At 42.7% G+C, this 20,201-nt stretch overlaps 1 protein-coding gene across 4 annotated transcripts in view; it reads left to right on the top strand.

Annotated features, from left to right (window-relative positions):
- The window catches only part of IKZF1 (IKAROS family zinc finger 1), a 139,050-nt gene extending 120,936 nt beyond the window's left edge, over positions 1-18,114 (top strand). For 2 of the 4 annotated variants that reach the window (XM_038760288.1, XM_038760287.1), the window contains 3 exons: positions 5,247-5,372; positions 10,490-10,624; positions 17,268-18,114. In XM_038760288.1, coding sequence (XP_038616216.1) covers positions 5,247-5,372; positions 10,490-10,624; positions 17,268-17,974 — 968 coding nt within the window. In that variant the 3' untranslated portion in view covers positions 17,975-18,114. Of the gene's footprint in view, positions 1-5,246; positions 5,373-6,421; positions 6,509-10,489; positions 10,625-17,267 lie in introns of all 4 variants that reach the window. The other 2 variants (XM_038760290.1, XM_038760289.1) reach the window with 2 other exon arrangements.
- The last annotated feature ends 2,087 nt before the right edge of the window (positions 18,115-20,201 follow it).

The following is a 20,201-nucleotide window of genomic DNA, read 5'->3' as shown; positions in this document are numbered from 1 at the left end:
CCTCCCTCTCTTTCAACCCCCATAATCAGCCTGTCATGGAATCCTATCAGGTTTTTCCTCCACAAAATTCCTAGGATCCTCCCCAACATTCCTAGGATCCTCCCCTTCCTCGCCATCCAAATGGCCACCAGCCATCTCTCATAGTCCTGATCGAGTACCACATCAGTCTCCTCTCTGATCTCCCAGCCTCCAGTCTCTTCCTTCTGTAATCTCTTCTCCACTCTGCTGCCTGGGTTGGTTTTCTAAAACGATGTTCTTCTGCCCAAGTCTCCCCATTCCTGCAATTGTCCATTCCTCCCCACATCCAGCAGGAAGTCCTAACAAATAGACGTTATGGTATTCATTCAGCTCTTTCCCTCCTCTATATCCACTCTGTTTTCCTGTGCCCCAAGTCATTTCCTTCATTCCTCTCAAGCCTTCTTACATATCATGCCTTGTTCTTGTCTCTCCCATTGTTGATCTTTTGCTCACATGTTATTACCCTCCTGGAATGCCCTCCCCATTCATAGGCAACAGACCAAGGTTCTTCCCATCTCTAAAACCTTTCTGAAATCACATCTCCAGGAGGCCTTGCCCATCAGTGTATAAACTCTCCAGTTTATATCTCCTCAAAAACTGTCACTTCAGAACTTCTGCCCCATTTTACCATTTAAATGCTTGAATATTCTCAATCTTCTGTAGTACTTATATACATATTCATTCATTTATTCATTCAGTCGTATTTATTGAGCACTTTATGTACTAAGTGCTTGGAAAGTGCAACTCAGCAACAAACAGAGACAATCACTGCCCACAACGGGCCCAAAGTCTAGAAGCGGGAAGACAAACATCAAAATAAGTAAACAGGCATATACGTATCTTTCACGCATTATTACTCAACAGTAACTCGTGCACATATCCTTTGTTCCTTCTTCCAGCTATCTGTAATTCATTGAATATCTAGATTGTAAACTCCTTAGTATAGTGCTCTACTCACAGAAGGAGCTCATCGATTGAATGTCCAAGCAGGCAGAGCACTTTGTAGCCCTTGGAAGTATGTGGGGGAAAGAGTTTCATGGGCATTTCTGGGGAAAAAAAAGTCTCTGCTCATTGTCAAGGCTGCCTCCTAGAAGTGAGAATGGGTAACCAAGGGAGTGGTGGGAATTAAGTAAAATGCTCAAGTCAAGAGAAAGGGCTAGGGACAATTCCAGGTTCCTTCCATCCCACTGATCCTCTGTTCATACTGAGATATACTTTAATGGTGTCTAATGGCACAGAACATGATCCAAAAACCAAGTTGAAACTAGAGTTTATCAAAATTCACTCTACTAGTGTTACTGAAATTCCCCATCACACTGTAAGAAAAATGTGGCCTTTTTGACCTTTATGCCAGCAGGAAACATAGTTCATATTCTTGGTATTCTAAGCAGAATGTGAGCAGAACAGTCTCAATAATAGGTAATGTCATTAAAGCCATATTTGAAATTTCCAGTTGCCAATTTATTTACCTTGCAGTCATAACTTCAGGCTGACTGGAAGAGAAAAGAAACAACCAGGCACTTTAAAGGAGCAATTGTTTCCTTCAGGTGCAGTGATGATTTGGAAACAGAGCCACTGAAAATTTTTAACAATAGCAATGTCCTAAATTATTATACTAGTTTCATGCCTGCTAATTTACTTGTGGCACTTTAAAGGAGCGATCATTTCCTTCAGGTGCAGTGATGATTTGGAAACAGAGCCACTGAAAATTTTTAACAATAGCAATGTCCCAAATTATTATACTAGTTTCATGCCTGCTAATTTACTTGTGGTATGACACTATCCCATTCCAATCATGACTAATTACCTTAGTGATAAGACCCAGCAGGCGAGGCACCTTTTTCATGACTAGAGTCCATTTTGACAGATAGTATGGATTCAGATACTTCAAGAAATCTTAACCAATGGATAATGGTAAAAAAAAAAAAAATGACCATATTCTCTCTGCAGGATAATCTGGTGTCTTAAAACAGCCAGGACCTCCTGGAGGAATTGTGATTATATTGAATCCCAGCCAGAAATATATACAAGGCTTGAATTAGAATGGAGTTATGGTTTTGTTGCTATCAGCCAATCTGGAACTTGTTTTCCATTCTGTTCTAAGATGTAAAACTGACCTGTGCTGAGCAGAATTCCCAACTGTCCGTAAATTCACAGTTGGTCCACAAAACTTAAAATGGTTTTGGCTGTAAAAATATTCCCATGTCCAAGGATACAGGTAGCTGCCATCACGAAATACAAGTAGGAGGAACCCCAATTCCATTATCCCTACAGCTAACCCCACCTTTTCATTTCAAGCGGAAGGTGCCTGGGTGTTTGAGCAGAGAACACCTGCTCTCCAACTCTTTGATCTGATAGTAAAAATGTTTGAAAGTCAGTACCTTTTATTCACAGTTTGTAACATTCATTCTCAGCTGTTAATGACCCTGGAGCTGAACTCCCAACACCTGAGCCTGATTGTCCCAATGTCTAAAATTACTCCCTGGTTCCAAGTAAACTCTGTAATAGTGCACTGAAGAACTGTTTATGGTCTGAAACAGTTGGTGGTCTTCTGAAAGTGCCTTACACTTCCAGAGAGTAAGCATGAATGTTGGGAGAATTAGACTGTATGGTTGCAGCTTTCATTGGCAACAGCCATTAGGAGTCTGATGGTTTTGAAAATGACTCAGTTGCTCTAGTAATAATGATAATAATAATTGTGGCATTTGTAAAGCATTTACTATGTGCCAGGCACTTTACTAAGCACTGGGTTGGATACAAGCAAACCAGGTTGGACACAATCACTGTCCCACATGGGGCTCACAGTCTTTGTCCCCATTTTACAGATGATGTAAGTGATTTGCCCAATGTCACACAGAAGACACATGGTGGTTCAGGATTAGAACCCATGACTTTCTGAAGTCTAGGCTCTGGATGGAGTCCTGAGCCCATCTCCCTAATGGTCGATGGTGGTGGTTGATGGAGCCCTGGTTGGAACTGGGACAATCCTTCCTGCTCCTCACCAATCACCTCCCAACACTGACGATACCCAGATTTTAGTGCTCCAGCCAGTTTGAGCATCCCCAGACTCTCACCAGAACCCCAAAGTATGCTAAACCAATTTTTGCTAAAAATATAAGGAGATTCAAAAGGATCAGTTGTTGCTGAACTTTTTTAGGAGAGAAAAAGAGCAAAAGGGGGAGGGAGGAGAGAGAGAGAAATAGTACCTCAAAATATGATTAATCAGTTTAAGTTTAAATAAAACACTGAGTTTCAGAGAGTGGTCTGAAATTGTATTCTAGACCACTCACCTGCTGAAGGAATAAATTTAGTGGTTTTTGTTGCTGCAGAAAACAGAATAGCAGAGGGTCCATTGGGCCTCCTCAGAGATGTCCTTTGCAATAATAGTAACATTAATAATAATAATAATTGTGGTGTTTGTTAAATGCTTACTATGTTCCAGGCACTGTACTAAGCACTGAGGTGGATACAAGCAATTTGGATTAGACACAGTTCCTATCCCACTTGGGGCTCACAATCTTAATCCCCACTTTACAGACAAGGGAACTGAGGCACAGAAAAGTGAAGTGACTTGCCCAAGGTAAAACAGCAGACAAGCAGCTGAGCCGGGATTAGAACCCAGGTCCTTCTGACTCCCAGGCCCGTGCTCTATCCACTGGGCCCCGCTGCTTCTTAGGTCTCCCTTCATCCCGGGCGCTGTATTGCTTGAATTGGCTTAGATCTGCCTCTGATGCCAATCTTCAGAGACACACTATGATCCATACCTTTAAGAGACCCTTTCAAGTTCTGCCTTGTTGTCATTAGGTTGTGGGAAAATCCCTCTTCTCCAACTAGAAGTGAGGTGGATGTACCCATCTACATGACTAGATGAGTAATCATGGAGGGAAGGGGAACTGCATTGCTTGTCAGCAACTGTCACTTTTTAGAGAAGTACACATTCCTTTCTGTAATCTGCATCCTTTTTGGTACAGGTGGTAAGGGATGCTTTTCATTTTTTTCTGGTATTGGAAAGTCGAGTAAAACTAACAGGTTCATGCCACTGTCCTGATGAACTTGCTCTTTTAATTCTCTGTTAAATATTTGCTCAAATCAAAACATGACTCTGGGGGATAGCTATGTTAGTCAGCTTAAAAACCCTATTTATTTGCCCTGATGAATAGTACCTGACCTAATTAAATTGGGGAATATTGATTTTTGTGCATTATCTTAAACCATTTCAAAAAACACTCATCATCATCCTCATCATCGTCGTCGTCTCATCATCTTCACCAAAACTCTTTATTGAGTGTCTGTTAAGTGTAAAGCAGCCAGGGAATTTACCAAAGAAAAATATAATGTTCCTGCGCCGTCGTCTATGGTTTGATGCCTTCTAAAATATCATTGTGTGTGCCATTAAGTAGCATTTAAGAGAAATGAAAGAGAGCCCCAGAATTCGTGTTGAAATGTAGATTTTTGTGGTTGAAAATTGTAATAAAATTCTAAAATGGTCCATTTCATTTATAAAATATTCTATTTTATAAGTAGATCTCTATTCCAGCTTTTACACTTAAACCTCAAGGGACTCCCTGTTATTTTCCCTTAAGCAAACATCTCTCTATGAAGTTCAGTAACAGCAAGCCCCATGTTGAAGCTTTTTTTCATACAGAATTTTTCAGGGTATAGAAGGGCTCTGTTGAGCCATAATTAGGGAGGTACTCTGTGAAAGTAAAATTTTAGGGTAAATTAATTTTTCCAGGGGTAGGCTTCACATTTAGCAGTTATCTAACTGTCATGAGCACCAGTTTCACAGATCAAGACCAGCATCATCTGAAAACGTGGTTACTCTAGTGTCCGAACAGAGAATTAGACCCAATCCAAGATTCTTATGCTCGAAATGTTCAGGGGTGGGGCACACAGCCTTCTTCAAAATCTCAGGAATTGCATTCCAGGATGACAGTAGTCACCTGAGTTTAAAGAAAAGATTTGCATTGGCCAAATTTGGCCAAATTTATGGATAAATTTAACACATGAAATGGAGGTGTCACCAAGAGTCTCGAAGAGATCCAAAAAGCACCCAGGTCTAGAAAGTTAAGTAAACATGACTGAGTCCTCAGTGCAGTTTTTGGCTTTCAGAAGAAGAGTTTGGATAGTCGGTTATAGATTTCTTTAATGCGTGTGTTATATGCATTCCTGTTACACTTGTAGCAGACATTTAATTGGGGTCTTGAACTCAATTGTGTTTTCTGCAGTTGGTAAACCTCACAAATGTGGATATTGTGGCCGAAGCTATAAACAGCGCAGCTCTTTAGAGGAACATAAAGAGCGTTGCCACAACTACTTGCAGAGCATGGGCCTTCCAGGCACTCTGTACCCAGGTAAGAGCTCAAAGCACAAGAAATAATCCCAGAATTGGCGCTCTCTCCCTCTCTGCCCGAAACTAGAAAAGGGTGTTCCGTGGAACTAGCTGGGACTTTACCAACGTTCCACGTGTCGCCATAAAAATTAGGCTTATGTCCTGCTTAAGCTACTACCTGCTAAAAGCCTGCTGGACCTTCTTTCTCTTTAGCTGTCAAATAAGAAATCCATTCATTTTTTCAATCCTATTTATTGAGCGCTTACTGTGTGCAAAGGACTGAACTAAGCGCTTGGGAGAGGACAATATAACAGACACGTTCCTGCCCACAATGAGCTCACATTGTCGAGATACAGCAGGCAGGTGAAGGCCGAAAGTTATTGCACCATTTGATGAAGTTAAAGGTTTAAACCCCACACACCTGGGCAAAAAGCTAAAGCTCTTGGCGAGAGCTGCGAAATAGCAACCTAACTGAAAAATATCAGGACTCCCCAGTTTTATTTTGTTGTTAAAGTTTGGAATGACTAGATCTCTTTTTGGGGCTTGGTGATTAGTGGAGAAATGAAATGTTATTTCAAATCTTCTCTTAATTAATTCATTTTATGCAGAATTTTACTCTAGGAAACCAAGGTGTTCATTCCTAATTTAAAGGAAAAGATTAATCTCTGAAAATAATCACTAAAACTTTCAGAAGAGGCTTAAATGCTTCAGTTCAAGTAGAAAGCACAGTATCAGCATGTGGTGAATATAGTGTGGTAACCCTTTAGACAAACTACAAATTTTGCTTATTCATTCATTCATTCAGTCATATTTATTAAGCGCTTACCATGTGCAGAGCACTGTACTAAGTGCTTGGGAAGTACAAGTCGGCAACCTATAGAGACAGTCCCTACCTTATCTGTTGTTGCTGACAGTACTTATAGAGACAGTCCCTACCTTATCTGTTGTTTCTGACAGTACACAGTATTCACTTTGTTGAATGATAATGGTGGAAAGGGATCTTTGACCTATGCGTAAAGATGTTTTCTTTAATATTGCATAGCACTTGAGTATGTTTTTACATGTTAACAGATAAAGAAATGCATATGCCCATAATGAGAGCATCCACTGTGACTGAGTTACCTGAGCCAGAGGATGGAGATATAAGCAGTACCCCCTGTAAGTTTGCTGAGGGATAAGGACTGTAGAAATGTAAAAACGGAAGCTGAGAAATTAAACCCTGTAATAAACATCCAAAAGTGTAATATACAAGCTAGTGATTGTTAGTGGTAGGTTCAGAGGTAAATGACATTTGGATTAAGTTGTATTTTCTGTAATGTGTGTAAAACTAGTAAATGTAGTCTGAAGAAGCAGCATGGCATAGTGGAAAAAGCACAGCCCTGGATGGGAGTCAGAGGATCTGGGTTTTATTACCCACTCTTCCACTTGTCTTCTGTGTGGCCTTTGGCAAGTTGCTTAAATTCTCTGTGCCTCAGTTTCCTCATTTGCAAAATGGAGACTCAATCCCTGTTCTCCCTCCTACTTGGACTCTGAGTTCCATGTGGGACCAGATTATCTTGTATCTACCCCAGTGCTTGGTACATAGTAAGCACTTAAAATACTACAATTATTATTATTATTATTTAGTATCCCAACTGAAAGTCAAATGTTGGTTTGGAAGATCAACAGTGAGACCTCATACAATACAAACTGGAACCCAAAGGAAAATATGCATGTTTTTTTGAAAAACTTCCTTGGTAAATTGAAAAGATTTGACCCTTCAGTATAGTTTGATGAGATGGGGCTTCACATTTGAGGTTCTAAAAAGTTGTTCCTTATTAGAGAAAAAGCAATTTTGTGAGTAGGGGAGTTTTTCCAAAGTTATTTTCTGAAAATGAGTGTATATGTTTCTGTTTCAAATAATTTTCTGAAGAAAGAGTCTTCATATCAGATTAACAAATCTCACTTAATATGTTCTGTGGCATGTTTGTAATAATGTGGTTGTAAAATTCTGATCTATTTTAAGATGAATTTCTGAATTTACATTTGAAATGTTATGGAATGGGAATGAGACACCTATTTTCCCTCCCCTTTAGACTGTGAGCCCCGTGTGGGACAGGGACTGTCCAGTGTAATTATCGTCAATCTCCCCAGTACTTAGCAAATTATTATTATTATTATTATTCCATAAGAGGAGATAAGTAGGTGAACAGAATGCTGTATGTATACTTGTTTTTGTTTGTTACGCTGGAGGTTTTTTATTTGGTTTTTTTTATGGTGGGGGTTGTTGTTGTTGTTGTCTTTTTAAAATTTAAATAGCTTCAGAATTGTTGACTCCAGGGCCCAAACTTTTCTAGGGCAGGGGAAATTAAAAAACAGATACTGGATAACACTAAAAACAGTCCCTCTTCACTAAGAGAAGGAATTTGCTCTACTGCCCATGTCATAATAATGATGGCATTTGTTAAGTGCTTATTATGTGCTAATCACTGCTGTAAGCGCTAGGGGGATACAAGGTAATCAGGTTGTCCCACATGGGGCTCACAGTCTTAATCCCCATTTTCCAGATGAGGTAACTGAGGCACAGAGAAGTTAAATGACTTGCCCAAAGTCACCCAGCTGACAAGTGGCAGAGATGGGATTAGAACCCATGAACTCTGACTCCCAAGCCCGGGCTCTTTCCACTGAGCCACACTGCTTCTCAATCCCTTATTTTTGCAATCCTGTTGTTAATTGGAATCATAATGAGCACCTTATCAGTGCCTCCAATTTAACGCCAGAGAAACCAGATCCCTTATTGTGAATTTCTAGAAGAAGAAGCTCAATCAATCAATGAATGAATGGTATAGAGCACTTACTGTGTACAGAGCACTGTACTCAAGCACTGTGCTCAAGCAGAGAGTACATAATAACAGAGTGGATGGACAAGTTCCCTTCCCACAGTAAGCTTACAGTCTAAAGGGGGAGACAGACATTAATATGAATAATACAGATAAATAAATGCTTTCAAATGTAAGATGATAAACTTTTGCTTAGGCTTCATGACCGTTTGGTTATACGTTATCTTACTAATGTAGTAAAACTCATTTGGTATTATGGTACTCTCCCAGGCACTTAATACAGAGCTTCACACACAGTAGACATTCAGTCAGTATTACTGGTTGATTGATAATATATCTGTAAAAAGTGGTTCCATAAAACTTTAGTTAAATTCAATATGAAGCTTTTCACAGATCTATTTTAATAGCAGCTTGGTGTACTAAAGATATCCCAAATTATGAGTTTGCCCCTCTGCACAAAATCAGTACTAATAGTATTTAAGTAACAAGAACGTTTTCAGGACAGATCTCTACTGCCAAATCAAAAGATCATTCAGGGTGATGATGACGATGATGATGAAGAACCATCCAATAAATTCAGATACTACTTTCCTCATGTTTTTCACTTAATTATTTTTCTGCTTCACTTTAGCATGAAAACATGGACTACTATCTATTACAGAACTATTTGTGACAGCCTCATTTGGGTGTGTCACAAGACGCCATACCAATCCTATGAGTGTTTTCGTGTTGTACGATAAAGCAAGAATCATCCATTCCCAAGCTGTAAAGCACAACATATTTTTTCATATGCTGAAGCCCAGGGAAGGAATATCTGAATGCAGCATCCATCTCCTTGGCTCAGCATTTGACTCACATCTGAATGGGGCCAAGCTAACCTCAGGGCCAACCTGGGCATTGGGTTCTGCAGGCAAAGCTTTGTGGAAGCATGTGCCATCTGTCCCACCTCCCAGTATGCACAGGGAACTGTGACATCAGTCTGTGTGACTGAGCAGAGTCAATACCTCCCTGTGGCCTGTTTCCTTACCGGCTTACCTTGGCTTGGACAGAACCTTAATTCTTTCTTGAACTTTTCCTCTGAGTGAGCACAGGGACTAACAGATCTTTGGAAGGAGGGCAAGGGAAAGGAGTTGAAGGGGAAAATAGGGAAAGGGAAGCATGAAGTAAGAAAAGAACAAAATCTGAGGGTATGGGGGAGTATGAAAAAAATTCCCTCGCTCTCTACCCTCCATAATTCCAAAGGATTCTAAATGATCTCCCGATGTGCCAGGGACAAATGAAGGGTTAGTGAAATGAGAAAAAGACCAAAAAAATGTAGGTGCTAAATGATCACATCATGAAGAAGAGAAATTGCCCATTTTCCCCTGCCTCCACCCTAAAAGCACTTGTGAAGCTGTTCCTTAACCTGTGTACCCCTAGAGCTTCTATTCTCCCCTGGGCAAACACAAGGAAGGTATCCAGATTTCAAAGCAAAGAAGCAGCCAGAAGACCCAGGCTACAGTTGTCAAGTAGGTAGACACCTGAACAAATAGAAGCCACACCCATGAAAGCATTCTCATGGGGCAAACAAAAATCTTACCTGTTTGACCTCAGATTAATTACTTCTAGCCCTTCTCAGCTAACTTGCTTCAAAAGAACAAATGAACAGAAATCTCCTTTTATTTTGCTTGAAGAAAAAGCTGTTAAAAGACTGTCATGTTTTTCCAAACCTATGGTGATTTGCTCCCTATAGATATGGCTATCATCTTCAGGAGTTGGGTAGCTTCTTGGGAATGTAGGAACTCTAAGCAGACACTGTTCCCCCTTTACAGCTTACCCAGAAAGTTAGACTAAAGAAACAAAACCTTAAAATTTACCTCCCCAATCCTCCCCCAAATGGTCACAATCCCTGTTCTCATCTTATCAGCTCTCTGAGCAAAATCACACATTCAGAAAAGAGAACATCAGCATACAAGTTAATGATCATCCACTGGTCTGATAAAACTTGAACTTGAGTAGTGAACATTGGGCATGTGAAGTATGCTACTATGAGATTTGGGAAGAGGTGTTTTCTGAATATAGCATATAAGTGAGGTATAATCCCCTATGTTCTTGATGGTTTTTAGGAAGGATAAAGGAGGGGTGAGAGTATTTTGTCATGCTTCTATTAAAAAACCTTGAAATTTCATTTGTCCTTGGAAGCATGGCACCATCCCCATCAGCCAACGGAGTTTGGGCTTTGTGTCTTTCCTCTTGCAGAAAGTTAGAGTAGTAGCTACCATCTGAATCCTCGAAAGGTTAATTTTGTATCACTAACCTCTTTGATTTTCTTTGATTGCAGTCATTAAAGAAGAAACAAACCATGGTGAAATAGCCGAAGACCTGTGCAAGATAGGGCCAGAGAGATCCCTCGTTCTGGATAGACTAGCAAGTAACGTCGCCAAACGTAAGAGCTCTATGCCTCAGAAATTTGTTGGTAAGAGTTAAACGTTTGCTGTCTATTAAAAAAAAATATGCTGATGGGTATTTTCAGTCTTGCTTTATGATTTGTTGGGCCATGCTGAGAGGAAGGAGGAGTCAGCTGACACTTGAAAAATAGGTGAGAGGAGCATTTCATAGTTGTTTGTAGGCAGTAGTTAAAAACAAAGGACCATCATTTTTGTGATTTTCCTTGGTTTTACTTCCCACTGGCACTGAGGGCATCTCCATCTTCTGTGTGTGTTCCTTTGGAATAGAGGCTTCTTGGCTAAAGGATAATGTGACTAGGATAAGCGAGTAATATTTAATTACTCATTTGGAAGAAGGAATGCACTTTTAACCACTCATTTCAGCCATAATTCATGAAGCTCAAGACCCAGGTGCCCTTTAGATGCTCTGTAAGCAAAAATTACCACTCCACCACCGTCTTTGATTTTACAGAACAAGAGGCAATAAAGAGCTCAGGGCTATTTTGGGTTCCTATAAAGTGGCATTTTGCCATGAAATTCCTATCCACTCAACTCTGGTGAGATTACACTTGGAATACTGCCTTCAGTTGTAGAACCATCAGTGTCAAAAAGATGTACAATGGGGAAATTGGAGGGAATTTAAAAAGGAGAATAGAAGGAAGAGATGAAAAGCCAAGATGTACCACTTGAACAAATAATGATGGGATAAAACATGAGAGACATTCTACACCAGAAGGAGGAGGAGGAAAGATAAAAGAAGAAAAAAATATAGGGAGAATCAGAAAAAGTTCCACCCTCTAACATTTGATAGACTCTCCTCTCTGGAGAGCGCTAGAATTTCCATCGCTTTGGGCTGAATTAAATTCAATACTGGAATTTGAGGAGAGCTCATTGAAATTATTGATCACACTAATCATAATAACTATGGCATTTCTCAAGTGCTTTTATGTGCCAAGCACTGTAGTAAACATTGGAGTAGATACACGATAATAAGTTCAGGCACATTCCCTGTTCCACGTGGTCCTCACAGTCTAAGTAGGGAGGAGAACAGGTATTTCAACCCCATCCCCTCTAGACTGTAAGCTTGTTGTGGGCAGGGAATATGTCTTCCAACTGTTATATTGTTCTCTCCTAAGTGCCTAGTACAGTACTCTGCACACAGTAAGCACTCCATAAATATGATAGAGTGATTGCAGATGAGGAAATTGAGGCACAGAGAAGTCAAGTGAGTTGTCCAGGGTTACACAGGAGGCAAGTGGAAGAGCCGGGATTAGAACTCAGGTCTTCTGGCTCCCAGGCCTGTGCTCTTTCTACAAGGCCATCTTCCACCCCCATTTACCGTTTTCCCTGACAGTGCTTTTATCAGTGATTGTGCTCCAAAGCAGTCCCTGCCCTTGCCGTCTGTGCAACTAGATTTTCCCTTCAGGTGTTGCTTGCTCTGCACTTCTTTTCCCTCCCAGGTATCCTGATAGTTCTAGATTCTCAGCCCTGCTCCCACTCCTTGCCTTCCTAGCTTTCTCTTCCACTTCCTCCTGGAGAAGCACCATGGCCTAGTGGATAGAGCATGGACCTGGGTTCTAATCCTGGCTCTGCCACTTGTCTGCTATGTGACCTTGGGCAAGTCATTTCACTTCTCTGGGCCTCAGTTACCTCATCTGTAAAATGGGGTTGAATAATAATTATGGTATTTATTAAGCAGTTACTATGTTCCAGGCACTGTACTGACTGCTGAGGTGTAGGCGAGCAAGACGGGTTGAACACAATCCCTGTCCCATATAGGGCTCACAGTCTCGATCCCCATTTTACAGATGAGATAACAGAGGCCCAGAGAAGTGAAGTGACTTGCCCAAGGTCACACAGCAGAAAGGTGTCAGAGCCGGGATTAGAACCCTTGACCTTCTGAATCCCTGGCCGGTGCTATATCCACTACATCATGCTGCTTCTCAAAGAGTATGAGCCCCATGTAGGACAGGACCTGGGTCTAACCTGATGAACCTGTATCTATCTCAGCACTTACAATAGTGCTTGGCACATAGCAAGCACTTATCAGGAACTATTATTATTATTATTATTATTATTATTCAGGAGCACTGTACTAATGGCTTGGGAGACCAGAAGCTCATTAGGGGCCAGGAACATGTCTGCTAATTCTGTTGTATTGTACTCTCCCATGTGCTTAGTACAATGTTTTGCATTTAGTAAGCATTCAATAAGTAGCATTCATTGATTGATATGCTAGAGGTCAGAGACACATTCCCTGTCCTCCAGGAGCTTACACTCATCTCCTTTTCTCTACTCCAACTCTGACTCCTCTTGTCCCTCCCATGGCCCAGCCCACTAAGCCACAGTAGTAGGACCTCTGAGCGAGTCAGAGCCCTTCAAGGTGACTCTGAAGGAAACAGTCTCATGTAGAAATGCATAGAGAATCTGGTCATTCCCATGTCTGAATTCTGAATCCAAGTCTCAAGGAATACTTTCTCTTTTAGATTTGGGTGTTTTTACTGGTTTTCTCCAAGAGATGGACACAAGTAACTTAGAGGTTCCAGTGGGACATAAGTTCTTGACAAAAAGTCATCACCTGCTCAAGGACTGTTGAAAAACCCAGCTGAGGGGAACCTGTCTTCGAAAGGAGGGAGAAAGAGAGGGATTGAGACAAACAAGCAGCCAGACAACTACTTCTTGGCTCCTCCCCCTTTTTATCCTCACTGGTTTCCTCCTGGTTCCTCTTCATCAAACTACTCCCCAACCTTCTGCTGCTCCTTTCCAAAGTTTCCCTTAGCCGTTTGGCCTTTGTGTTCAAAGAAGACACCACTGACAGTGAAGTTCACCTATGAATTCATGTGTGGCTGAAATGAACAAAGCAGGACCCCCAATCCCAGCCACAGTTTGCATACAGAAAGGTTTCCCCTTGTGCTTAACGTTTGCAACACCTGGCACTGTTCTCCCTCTTGCCTCCTTTTCTCACCAAGCGAAGCTTTTGCTCAACGAGAGCTTCTCCCTTCTTGATGGCACTGCATTGTGCAAGTCTGTGCTCAGCACTCACTTAACTACCAGTTAGCAGAAGGGATGCAGCATATTGTCTAAAGCTTTCTTTTACTGGAGCCTTAAAACAGTACTATATTAGCTTACCATATGACTAGTGAAACTGATGAGGATTCAGAAATGTGAAGCAAAAGCCTATTAGCATTCATTCATTCAATCATATTTATTGAGCACTTACTGTGTGCAGATCACTGTACTAAGCACTTGGGAAGTACAAGTTGGCAGCATATAGAGATGGTCCCTACCCAACAACGAGCTCACAGTCTAGAAGAACTGTGAGCACTCTCCAAGTGGCGTATGGATAACTATTAAGACTACCTGCTACATACGTCATCGACATCATCAATACTCCATCACCTAAGCAAGTCAGACACACATTTCCATAGGGGTATTTAAGCAGTGACCAAGGGAAAAACTCTGAAACAACAATGCTGAACCATTGTCCATTGTCCATTCAGTCCTCAGTTTGTCGCTGATGCCAAGCTCAAGAAAGAATAAGCATTGGTGGCGTGACATCAGAGTTTTAGGATGCGCCCAAACAGGAATATGTTCTAGCTAGAAAAACGGAGTTCCAGACAGGTGATTTTACTTATTCACCATGCATATTATTAGAAGTGAAAGCCCCAGAGACTTATCATGCTAACCTGCGTGAACCACTGTCCTGTGATGGACTGAAAGGTGACCTACCAAGCCAGCAGAGGAGAATAAATCATTTAAAGACATAGCAAAGCAAAATCTCTGACAGTCCAGTTCGGCAGTGGAGTGTCGGGGGACTCCCGCAAGAGACAGACCAGACGGTCAGATAGCAGTTGGGAGAGGGGCCATGCTGCTCATTATAGAAATGACCATCCAGGGATCAGGAGACTGAGTGGCAGGCTTGAAACAGAGACAGTCAGGCCTTGGGTAGTTCTATCAATCGATGGTATTTATTGAGCCCTCAGTGTGTGCAGAGAATTGTACCAAGCCCTTGGGAGAGGTTCAAAATAATTAGCACAGCAAGGATCTATCTGGGTAGGCAGTCGTTGAGAGAGCAAGGGCTAAGTATGTGTCCGTCTTTTCAGACACTCACCCACACAGGGACGGGCTCTCACTGTCAGCGGCACCATCTTAGAAAATAGAGAACAGATGCCTAGATATGTAGAAGGTACCTGCCCTCTTATTCCTGTGTCCATAAGGATAACCATTGTGGTATTTGTTAAGCACTTACTGTGTGCTGATCATCATCATCATCATCATCATCAATAGTATTTATTGAGCGCTTACTGTGTGCAGAGCACTGTACTAAGCGCTTGGGAAGTACAAATTGGCAACACATAGAGACAGTCCCTACCCAACAGTGGGCTCACAGTCTAAAAGGGGGAGACAAAACCACTAAGATAGAGTTAAGATGGCCAGGTTGGACACAGTCCCAATCCCACATGAAGTGCTCCCCATTTTACAGATCAGGAAACTGAGTCGAGGAGAAGTTAATTGACTTGCCCAAGGTCAGACAGCAGGCACGAGTCAGAGCAGGGAGTAGAACCCAGGTCCTCTGACTCCAGGGCCCTTGCTCTTTCCACTAGACCACACTGCTTCTACTACTGATCCTAGGGATCATATGCAATATGGGTTATATAAAATACAGGACGAAATATACTTCATGTGGCGCAGACACACGAACATCACGGGTATATATTTGGATAACAGCCATAGACTGAGGAAGAAGAGTTTCTGGATTGGTACAGACCATGGATTATGTCAAAACAAACTCTGTGGCCTTGGCTTGTGATATGTCTTATATGATGAAACAACAACATGGAAGAAAAACTTTGTCAGAGTTGAATGACATAGTTTAATTGTTAGCATTTTTTTCCCTGAACTTGGAATGCTGAAACACTGCGTGAATGCAGGGATGCTTCCCAGCAATAGTAGTGTGCTTGGCTACTAGTTTGTTGGTTAAACAAATGGGGATATTATTTTGAAGTTTGCTTGAACTGAAGTATCATCCGTCTCCTGCAGGGTGATATGAATGCTGGTAAGATTCTAAAAAGGTTCTTTCTTGGTTTGGTTTTCCTTCCATAATGTAAGGAACTATTCCCAGTCTTGTGATACCGGCACTAGGGATGCCTTACAATTGGGTAAAAATGAACTGAAACCAAAAAGTTTTAGCCTACGAATCCAGATAAGAAGGAGGGAGGTGAAATAAGAAGGTGCACAGCAGGACAGTGTGTTTGATACCATCTCTATTTTGACATGTACTATGGAGGTATATCATAAAGGAAATAGATTTTACTTCCTCCTTTTGAGATGGTTAATCTAAGGAGTTGGGAAACTGGTTTGTAAATGAAAGCTGGCCTGAACTTCCACACTTCTCTGAAACAAGTTCTCCTACCCGCTTCCCGCTTCCAACATTTCAGTCACCCTAGTGCCTGCTTTATACCCTCTGACCAGATTCTGCTCCCTCCTCCGGGTCTGAAATGCCAATGCAGCCATCGCTGTGTGAAGGACAGGTTTGAAACTAGGGGGAGGAGCTGAATGAAAAGTGCTCATTGTGATCGGAGTAATAATAAGAGGAGGGGAGGAGGAGGTAGAAGAGGGGGCAATGATGGTAGTATCTACAGCATATTTCTAAAGCACCTGTCAGTCATCATTCACTTCATCCAAGTCCCACCCCGGTGATTTAGGTCATTATTGTGATCTGATCTCAGGATGAGGAAGCTGAGGCAAAGTGGGTAAGCGAGTTGCACAAAACCATTCCACAAGTCAGCGGCGTAAACTACAAATGGATCTCAAAAGTTAGTTCCTCATCCTGGCTTGGGCTCAGATACCCCCTTCCCCCCTCCCCCCACTGTCTCGTGTTAGATTTCCACATAGGGAGAGTGAAACAATAACATTTCCAAGGGACTGGGTTTAGGAAACGTTATTTGTGAAAGAATTGTAGGCGTGGAGCGGTCTCTTCGGTCACAACGATGACTGCCAATCTCCTTCCAGCTGATTGGTCCATCAGTCAGTCAATCAAACCATGGTATTTATTGAGTGCTAACTGTGCAGAATACTGTTTGGGAGAGTACAACACAAAGAATTGGTAGGTGTGATCCTTGCCCACAAGGAGCATATGCACTTTTTTTTTAAGTATTCGTTAAGCGCTTTCTAGGTGCCAGGCACTGTACTAAGTGCCGGGGAAGATGCAAGGGGATCAGGTTGGGCACAGTGCATGTCCCACATGGGGCTCAGAGTTTTAATCCCCATTGACAGATGAGGTAACTGAGGCAAAGAGAAGTGAAGCGACTAGCCCAGGGTCACACAACAGACAAGCAGCAGAGCCAGGATTAGAACCCAAGTCCTTCTGACTCCCAGGCCCTTGCTCTGGCCGCTAGGCTATGCTGCTTCTCTTTCTCTGGGTATTGAAATTAGAATGCTTTTTTCAGTGATGCTTTTGTGGTGTTCCGGCAGACCACGGTGGCAGCACCTCTCAGGTCCGTATGCAGCCGGACCCCCAAATGGGAGTTGCTTTTGCCTGGGGGTTGATTTTGGTAGGCGAATCCCTGCGGCATCTATTATTGCATTCTATTTTTGTGACACAGGACATCAGTAGGCTGTGAGTAGGTTAGACCGCAGGCTCATCTGACTGTTGGCTGTTTAAACCCGCAGGTGAGAAATGCCTGTCAGACATTCCGTACGATGCCAGTGCGAATTACGAGAAGGAGAATGAAATCATGCAGACCCACGTGATGGACCAAGCCATCAACAATGCCATCAGCTACCTGGGGGCCGAGTCCCTGCGCCCCCTCGTCCAGACTCCCCCGGGTGGCTCGGACGTGGTGCCCGTCATCGGCCCCGTGTACCAGCTCCACAAGCCCCACGGGGACGGTCACGGCCGAGCCAACCATACAGCTCAGGACAGCGCTGTGGAAAACTTGTTGCTCCTTTCCAAGGCCAAATCCATCTCGTCTGAGAGAGACGCCTCTCCGAGCAACAGCTGCCACGACTCCACGGACACGGAGAGTAATAATGAGGAGCGTGGCGGTCTCATTTACCTGACGAACCACATAGCGCCCCACGCCCGAAATGGCCTATCCATTAAGGAAGAGCACAGACCCTATGAGGTCCTGAGGGCGGCAACTGACAATTCCCACGATGCTTTCAAAGTGATCAGCAGCAGTGGAGAGCAAGTCAAGGTGTATAAGTGTGAACACTGCCGAGTCCTCTTCCTTGATCATGTGATGTATACCATCCACATGGGTTGCCACGGCTTCCGTGATCCTTTCGAGTGCAACATGTGTGGCTACCATAGTCAGGACAGGTATGAATTCTCCTCCCACATAACACGGGGGGAGCATCGTTTCCACATGAGTTAAAACTCCCTTCTGCGCTGATGTAGCCTGTCTCTGCTCTGCTCCTGGAGTAGCATGACCCGCATGCACACACACACACACACACACACGCACGCACGCACGCACGCACGCACACGCACATACAGAAGAAAAAAGCACAAATCTTGAACAGACTTTCAAAGCATCAAAACTGATGCCTTTTATCCTCCTTCCAGCAGCATGTATCGGACGGTAGCATCGTCGCAACTCAGTTTTGTTCTGTTTGTTTGTTTGGGATGGGGTGGGGGAGGGTTGTTTTGTTTTTTAAGGGAGCGTTGGGAATTTTATCGTTAGTTGCAGAATTAAATTTTGGAGTACGAAAATCCTTAGTAATGTTAACTAGGAGCTTTTGTAGTCAGCTAGCCAAGACACCCTCCTTTTCACCTGGATTTCCTCCCTAGAATTGCCCGAATTCAAGCAGCACTCAGATGCTAACCTGGCTACCAGGTGGAAAGCAGTAGACTGGTACTGCTTAATCTGAGCGTGCTAGGAGTAGGATTCTCGTACCAGAGGATAACCTCCCATTGTCAGGCTGGAGGAGATGAACTAGAGTAGAGTTCCAGGTGAGATAGGACAGGAAAGAGTGGGAGGACAGGAGTTTCAGCAGCAGCAACAGCATAACAAAGTTTGGAAGAGTTGGGACTCCGGGTCAAAGCCCTGGGCTTCCAGGCTGAAATTTGAAAATATTTCTCCTTTTAAAAAATAAGAAAGCCCCCTTATCAGTCATTCTTCGTGTAAGAAATCAGCTTAGAAGAGAAAGTATTGTGTGAAAGGGCTAATCTACATACAAGGGAAATTATTTTCACTCTCTATTGATATCTCCCGGGTCTGCACACAAGTCTGAATAGACATAGAGCTCATGATCAGCACTGATACCCTCCAAGCTGTCCTCCAAGCACCCTCTGGGGTCAGGAGTGCATTTTCCATCCATTTATGAAAAGTTTCCCTGCCGCAAAAATATTTTCAAGCGTAATTTATCTTCCAGTTAGAAACACTGGGCCCTGAGCTGGTTTTCAAGCCCGGCGATCCCATCAAGAGCCCCTCGAAACATTTCTCTCCCGGTTACCAGTCAGGACGAAATTCCCCATTCGTTTCTCAGTCGGTCAATCAATCAATCAGTGGTATTTACTGAGTACTTACCGTGTGCAGAGCACTGTACTAAGCACTTGGGAGAATACAGTACTATAGAGTTGGTAGACGCAATCCCTACCCTCAAGGGGCTGACAGTCTAGTGGAGACTGTGTCTCATGCTTAGGCCATCCCGGGCATAAGTCCTGTCGTTCTTTGCCGCCACAGCCTTGTTACTCATTTGCATAAGTTTTAAACCCACACAGAGGAATGCCCTGGGAAAGTATCCTGAGATTTTGACCTCATTCCTTTTTATTCCAGTTTCCAAATATGGAAAATGACAATTCAGGCTGTGAGAACTAAGGGGGCCCAGCAGTAATGATAATACTCTGGGATCGCCCCTCAGTGTCAAACTCCAGCCATTTTAGAATCCATCCAGTATACCTCTTCAAAATAAACTTGTAACTTTCAACCTCTTTCCCCGCACATGATGCCTATTTGCATGTACCTATTTTACCTGTGAATGGTTGGTTGGGCCTTTGTTACTCTCCCTTCTGTACTCAGTTGTCTTTATACTGAACATCAGAAGTCACGGTGTCATTTACCACCTCTTTTGACTTAATAATAATAATAATAATGGCATTTATTAAGCGCTTACTATGTGCAAAGCACTGTTCTAAGCGCTGGGGAGGTTACAAGGTGATCAGGTTGTCCCACGGGGGGCTCACAGTCTTAATCCCCATTTTACAGATGAGGTAACAGGCACAGAGAAGTTAAGTGACTTGCCCAAAGTCACACAGCTGACAAGTGGCGGAGCCGGAATTTGAACCCGTGACCTCTGACTCCCAAGCCCGTGCTTTTTCCCACTGAGCCACGCTGCTTTGACATCAGCTGCACTACTGCTTGACTAAGCACATTCTACTTACACATACACTTGGCAGCTCTCAAGACAGAGTTCAGTGACGCAGGTGAGAAAGGACACAGAATTGGGAATATATGTCCCACAGTTCATAATCAAAATTCATCATTTGGGGGAATATTTCAAGAATGGGAAGGAGTCCCCAAAGCTTTTCTAAACTAGGAAATGCCAGTTGGGTCAATCAAGCCATCAGTCTATCAGTGGTATTTATTGAGCGCTTACCGG

The sequence above is a fragment of the Tachyglossus aculeatus genome, chromosome 18 (assembly GCF_015852505.1).
Source record: "Tachyglossus aculeatus isolate mTacAcu1 chromosome 18, mTacAcu1.pri, whole genome shotgun sequence".
Taxonomy (NCBI): domain Eukaryota; kingdom Metazoa; phylum Chordata; class Mammalia; order Monotremata; family Tachyglossidae; genus Tachyglossus; species Tachyglossus aculeatus.
This window is presented reverse-complemented; position numbering and strand designations above follow the sequence as displayed.